This window comes from Malurus melanocephalus, unplaced genomic scaffold, assembly GCF_030028575.1.
Source record: "Malurus melanocephalus ecotype Western Australia unplaced genomic scaffold, MMel_1.1 scaffold_1030, whole genome shotgun sequence".
Classification (NCBI taxonomy): Eukaryota; Metazoa; Chordata; class Aves; order Passeriformes; family Maluridae; genus Malurus; species Malurus melanocephalus.
In genome coordinates this window covers 82,119-89,126 of record NW_026624262.1, presented here as the reverse complement: position 1 = coordinate 89,126, position 7,008 = coordinate 82,119, and the positions used below count along the sequence as shown (strand labels likewise).

The following is a 7,008-nucleotide window of genomic DNA, read 5'->3' as shown; positions in this document are numbered from 1 at the left end:
AATTTCTCCCTAATCTCAGAGGCTGCTGTTTTGAAGTGCATTTTGGAATACTCTAATATCATAGCATGAAATAGAGTGAACTGGAGTCCTGTTTGGTGGGGGGCTTTTGCTCTGGAAAGGAGACGCTCAGAACAATGCTTTTTTTGGGTAACAAAATATATAAATGTGCCTTTGTTAGGGCCTGGAAGTTAGAGTCAGTAAGATGGAGGTAACTAAAATATGCATAACTTACAGACAATCTTTGTTTGCTGTAACCTGATACCCTTTGACCTGTCCACAAAATGCTTAGTTTTGCTACAGTAAGTATCAAATGTTGGAATACTAAATTCTTTGCAGGCAGAAATAATCCAAATTTCACCTAGTGTGGAGCAGCAGAAAATATTTGGACTTAACCCTTGCCAAACTCCCATCCAGACCATTTCAGTATCTGGTTTTCTATAATCCCAGTTTTCCTCTCTGCCTTTTTATTAGTGTTATCCCTTGGCTTACAGTCAAAATATGTCACCCAAGCAATGTGACCAATACCCTTTCCAAAAAGTAAACATCTTGTCCAGGATTGACCCAGAAAGGACCCCAGTTTCACACCAAGGGCTTAGCAGACCTTGATCCAGGTGGGTATGATAGTCTCTCTTATTCTTTTACTAAATAAATTAATTTTCTTTTGACAGGTCAAGAGCATCTAATATTAATTATTCATTCTGTGAAGCCTCGACATACCTCTTTATCTGTACATCCCACTTTAAAAGGATGTAACCTTTCATCTTCCTAGTAATAATCCTGTTTCTACTCTTCAGCTGAGACCCTTTGTTTGGCCACCAYGGTGGCTGACTGGACGAGACCTTTGAATTTACAACTTTTGGTGTTCAGCCTTACCCTGGAAAAGTAAGGTACAAAAAGGAAGAAAAAGCTGATGGAGGTAAAAGACAAATCCACAGGTCGATGTTACGTGACGAACAGAGTGAACAAAATCGAGTCAAAAGCTTTGGTTTGCACGGATGCTGAAGAAGCCTTGGCACACAGCAATCTGGACGAGTCCAGGTCTTTTCACCTCGATCCTGACACGATGAAGTTGTCAGAGAACAAAGGCCCCTGGGAGGGGACAGGTGACACACCTCGAATGATACACAATGATCACATGTCCAGTGTAAGAAACTTTCAGAATTGACGCAGTTTGGGCAATGGTGGTGTCATAAACAACATTAAAAAAAAAAACAAAACCAACTTTCAGCACGATTTAGCTAACAATAAGCATCTTACATGACAGTGGCAAAACAGATTTAGACAACTTTGAGCTTTAGAAAATTTCTGCCACAACTGATTTGGATTATGCAGTGATCTTCCAAACTTCCATGCTTCTTCCACACAGTTATTATTAAAATTGGTGGAATTTATCCCTATGTGAAGATGTATTAAACACACACAGGAGAAAACAAAAAAGGAAAAGAGAATGAAAGAACAAGTATTTTAYACAGAATGATCAAAAATCATAGACTTTAAAGCCCTTCTGCAGAATACTCTCAGAAAGTAAGGAACTGTGCCTCCAGTCCACACCCTTGAATAATTTCTCAAACATCCCCACACTCTAAATATTTATTTTAATTTATTAAAAGTATGTTTGTCAGTATAGTCCTCAGGGGTACAGCTGATGCCCCTTACCAGCATTTCCACCAACATCCTGGATTGCACATTCCATAGAAGAGCATAAAGTGCTATAGCATTGGGGTTTTTTTGATTTTATTTGGAACTCCTTCACCCTTTCTACCATTATTTCCACTACTGTTTTTACCTCATAGCTCCTATATTCTTGTAATGGCACATGAGGAGGTGCTTAAAGGTCTTCTTGAAAGTGGCATTGCAGAGGGCGTAGCAGGCGGGGTTGATGGTGCTGTTGATGTAACAGAGCCAATATCCTATGGTCCACACCGTGTTGGGGATGCAGGATGTGCAGAAGCTGTTGATGAGCACCATCACATTGTACGGGGTCCAGGTGATGATGAAGGCCAGCAGGATGGCCAAAATCGTCCTCGTCACTTTTTTCTCTCTGGAGGGGGGCGGTTTCTTTTTGGCGGGCTGCTTTGTCATCTTGACGATCTTCCGGGCGACGCTGTTCTGCTTCTCCTCCCCGTTTGTGCCCACGATCTCCACGGTGGTGTTGGTAGGGGCACAGCAGTCCCCCTTTTGGGACTTGGTGACTATCCTGATGCAYGTCAGCTTGGAGTTCTCTGCTTTGATTTGGTCTTGGGAGGCRGAAGCCTGTCTGGCATCTTTGGTGGCTTCGTCCTCTTTCAAGTTGGGAGCGACCACGCTGACGGAGGTGGAGTCGTTGGAGCTCTCCTTCTCCCCCTGAACGCTGTTATCAGCCACAGTCTCTCCGCTGGTTTTTCCATTCTGAATTTTGCTGTGCTCCAGCCCTTCTCCGCTGCTCGGGATGTTGTTGTTGTTGGGTTTCACTATTTTACCTTGCACGAGGCTGGGGGAAACYGTTTCTTGGTTTTGGGCGGCTTCCTTTTTCCCTTTCTTTATCCGACTCTTACTGGCTCGGGAGATCTGCCAGTAAAGCACAGTCATGATGATAACGGGCAAATAGAAGGCTGCGATGGCAGTGCCAAAAGTGACGGCAGGGTTGGAAAAAAACTGGATGTAGCAATCCCCATCGGGGACAGTCCTTCCTCCCACGATGAAYTGCCAGAAGAGGATGGCGGGGGCCCAGAGGATGAAGGACAGCACCCAGGCCGCTGCGATCATCATGCCTGCCATCTTGGTGGTGCGCTTCACCGGGTACGTCAGCGGCTTGGTGACACAAAAATATCTGTCAAAGCTGATGATRAGCAGGTTCATGACGGAGGCGTTGCTGACCACGTAGTCCAGAGCCAGCCAGAGGTCGCACACCACGGGCCCCAAGGGCCAGTAGCCAATCACAGTGTAGAGGGTGTAGAGGTTCATGGAGAAGATGCCGATGATCAGGTCAGCGCAGGCCAGGCTGAAYAGGAAATAGTTGTTGACAGTCTGCAGGTGCCTGTTGACTTTGATGGACACCATCACCAGGATGTTGCCRATGATGGTGACCAGGCTGAGGGACCCTGCCACCAGCACGATGAACACCACCTCCACYGTTTTGTAGGGGCTCTCCAAAGCCATCACATTTTCGGTGGAGGAGTTGATGTACGTTGAGTTATTCATTTCGTTTCTGGTGACGAGATACCCAGTTACAGCTTAAGCCTGCAGAGGAAAGAAAAGGAAASAGATATCATCAGGAAGTTTTTTCTCTCTGCCTTTAAGGAATGGATCCCAAAAAGAGTTTGGCAAGAGTTTAAGGGCAGGAGATGCATTCAGGAAAAAACAGTCAATTTTGGCTGAAGCAAACATCACACAGAATAACAGAACAGTAACCTAGCTCTAAATATGTGAGAAAGGCTAACATCTGGATCCAAAACTACATTTTTAAGTTCTCAGATTCTCTTTTTTCTCTTTGTTGTTTTTTAAAAAAACTAATGTTGACTTGAATGTTTTGGAACTGAATCTGCATATTGTTTTCTTTCTTGCTAACAAAATAGATGTTTCATTTCAAACCCTATTCCACATAAAAAAAGTCTAGTCCTGGGGGTGTAAATATAACCCACAGTGAAGCTGTGATCTACTGAGAGGCAGATCACATGAAGGAGACCTCTGTTTCCACCTTTCTTTCTTGTTCCACCTGGGCATACTTCTGTGAGATTCATGGAATAGGTTTTTATCATATTTTTTCCTAATTTTCTTATCCTGCAGTTCCTTTTTTAGTCAACACATACAAATATTTTAGCTCTGCATCAAACTAATTAGTCTGTCAATAAACAAAAAATGGTGGGTCTGTTGAAGTTAACAGAGTTTGTAAATTCATCTCAGTTGAATATTTGGCTATCTAGTTAGATACATATATTTTTTATTTCTGTCTTTTCAATTTCAATAAGATTAAAGTTATTTCTTACTTACTTTTGAGTATTTGTACCKGGATAAGGAATTGCTGTTTCTTTGGGTTGTTTTTTAAACATGAAGGGATTATCTTTTGATGCTTGCTTGATCACACTTTCCCCACTGTTTTCCAAATCCCAATATTTTTGTTCTGTATCGCATCAAACCACAACAAAAGGTCTGAAAATGGATAGCAGGGTAACGCAAAATAAATAAACTGATAAACACCAGCTCTGTTTACACCTCACAATTCCTTCTGTGCCCTGCATATCCTAGTGACATTGCTCAATAAATAGTAATTAAATTGCTGGCGATACACATTTGATAGAAGGCTAAGAAAACAGCCTCTGCTTTTGCCTTCAGGACATGTTCTCTCCTTCTGTGCATCCCCTGGAAGTCAATAGAATGCACTGGAATTGTACAACCCGTCTGAGTGCTCATTATTTATGAGCTGTGCTCAAGGGCTTATTGAAGCATGAAGGCCAGATGTGACAGGGAAGTTCAGGGGTTTTTTTAAATGACAATATTCTCTTTTTTTTTTTTTTTTTTTTTTTTTTTTTCTCTCCACACCTGAGGCATCACTGCCTTAAAGAGTTTCTAGGCATGGTGGTGCAATCAAAGGAAGGCAAAAAAACTGTTTCGTATGGAACTGTATGGTTCCTCTATACACCAGGGATTAAAGAATTCTCCTCTGTTCCCTCTGACCAACCTGCTGATGCACAGACATATGCTGGCCACGCCACTTAAAAAGAGCAATGCATTTTTACTGTCATTTCAGAGCTGTGCTTTTCTTGGCTTTTTCTTTCTTTCTTTTTTTTTTTTTTTTTTTCAGATGCAAAAGAAAGAAGACAATGCAGAATGTCAGCACAGCAGTAAAACCCCTTCTGACCTCAGAAAAATAAGCAAGTCTGTCTCCATGGAAAAGTCAAGATTCTAAACGGGGGTAAAGGTTTTCTGTCTCWGGCAAACTTGTAATCTTGCAATTTATACTCAAAGAAATACAACTGKCAGAGGGTGGGGCTCATGCATTTACCTTTGCTTTCAAAAACAGCTCAATTTTTTTGCCAATTCCATGTTGAAGTCAATACATGAATAAATAGAGAAACATAAGGCTAGACAGATTCTTTTYCCCTGCCATCTATTCAGAGTTACATCCCTAAAATATCAGGTTCAGGTTCAAGATAAAAAACAAGAAAGAGTAATACTTTAGTAAAGTGTGTGCTTTGTACAGTAAAAATAGGCTGAGTGGAATGTAGCAGAATTTCTACTCTGTGCAAAAACATCAACAGGACATCTTTAATATACAGGACTGTCATTTCAGCAATTCACAGTGTATTTTTTTTCCAGACTTTCACAGTTGAACAGCTGGTTATCCAGTTAGATGTGTAAGACATCAATTTTTTTGACAAGTTAAGAACTTCTCCCAGGCAGAGTTGTTTATGATCTTTCTTAACAGAATSCATTTTCAAATAAAAGATAACATCACACATAGAGATGGATTGATTTTTAAAAAAAATTTCAGCTGGAGAGGGTTTGTGATCCAGGGCTCTGCAGCAACCTCTGGTGACAGAAAGTGAGTGGGAGAACAAAATGGAAATGAGTGAGAGTGGGTCAGAGCCAAAAAAATTGTGCTTTATGATATGAAAACAAGTGTTTCTCTATAATATATTCTTGAAWAACTATTCAGAAGTTCTGTTTGCATTCCACTGAAGAACAAAATTAATTCAAAAAACTTGAATCTTGTGAAACCAGATTACCATCTYCCACTAACTTTATTCCTAAGTGCTTTCAGATGAAATTTTTACCCACTTTCACTGGAAGTATTTGTAATTCTGTAAAAATTCCCCTGATTTTTTTCTTTTTATGGGAATCTGTAGGATGCAAATAGATGAATGAGAGCTAAAAGAGGATTTTACTTACTAGGAATAAAATTTCACTGTGTTAATGTGAGTGGAAGCAAAGCAAAGGAATCCCTTTCCCAGAGATCTCTGKGCAAAACTTTCCTGCTGTAAGGAGGCTGAGAGCTCTGGACTGCAAATTACGTGTGTTTTCTGAGGTGTGGGGAAACGTCTGCTGAAGTTTTGTCAGACTCCTATAAAAAATTCCTTTGCTTGTATCAGTGATTGTGAAGTGAAACACTTTGTGCTGATGGGAGGGCTTAGGGCTGGAGAGAAACATCTGAGTTCAGCTGATGGATATTGATACTGCTGAGAGTAAAAAATTACACAAACAGARAGGGGTGTGCACAGCACCTAACCCAAGACCCCTGCAATCTTCCAGCTCCAGGAGAGTTGGAATCAGGTGCATGGAGAGGTTTTCTATTTCTCATTGTGCCTCGGTGCGGGACTGACCGCGGGCTGCTTTTGTTTTTGTCTTGCCACGTGTCTCCCTCTGGAGAGGCACTTGTTGGGAGAACAGATGTTATTTCTCAGGCAGACCTACGGGACAGAGGCATTTTAAGGTAATGTGACCTCCTGTGTGAGAAACACCAGATCTTTCTGTGGAACAAACAGAGCTCTCCGCCGCGAGCCCGTGGGTGTTTGTGCGAGTCGCGCAATCTGGCACTGACTCCCAAGGGCTCCCATCATTTATCCTTTTCTCCTAAGTGCATTCTTGCTGAACAGAGAATACCCAGAAAAGGCAAGGAATGTCTCTTGTGGCCTGAAAACGAATCAAGTTAATTTTCTGAAGTGTATTTCAAAATATATATGACTTTGCRGAGTGGAAATGCGACGACCGCTAAGTGGAAAACGTTCAAAGCCAAGAAATCCACATATAAAATAATTCATTGTTTGATATTTGATGTGTGCTTGGGAAACATTCCCAGTGCAGYAGATCCTCCCTCTAAAGAACTCACAGTATTGAAAATTATTCTGTTCTTTTGACTGGGCAACAGTTTAGGGCAGAACTAGGGAATACTTAAGCATTGCATCCTGCTGAGTTGTGCTTTGCACTTACCCTGACAGGAGCACATCCATTTGGTGCAGGCCAATCTTGTAGCAAACATTGTAATTTTAAATTTAAAATATCTTTATTATCTTTATTATACACATTTTTATC

General features: G+C 41.3%; 1 protein-coding gene across 1 annotated transcript; it reads right to left on the bottom strand.

The window, feature by feature from the left end:
- Positions 1-226: 226 nt before the first annotated feature.
- On the bottom strand, positions 227-3,213 carry CHRM2 (cholinergic receptor muscarinic 2). Its single transcript, XM_057386678.1, has one exon. The coding sequence runs from the start codon at positions 3,178-3,180 to the stop codon at positions 1,783-1,785; it is 1,398 nt and encodes a 465-aa protein (XP_057242661.1). The 5' UTR covers positions 3,181-3,213; the 3' UTR covers positions 227-1,782.
- Positions 3,214-7,008: the final 3,795 nt, after the last annotated feature.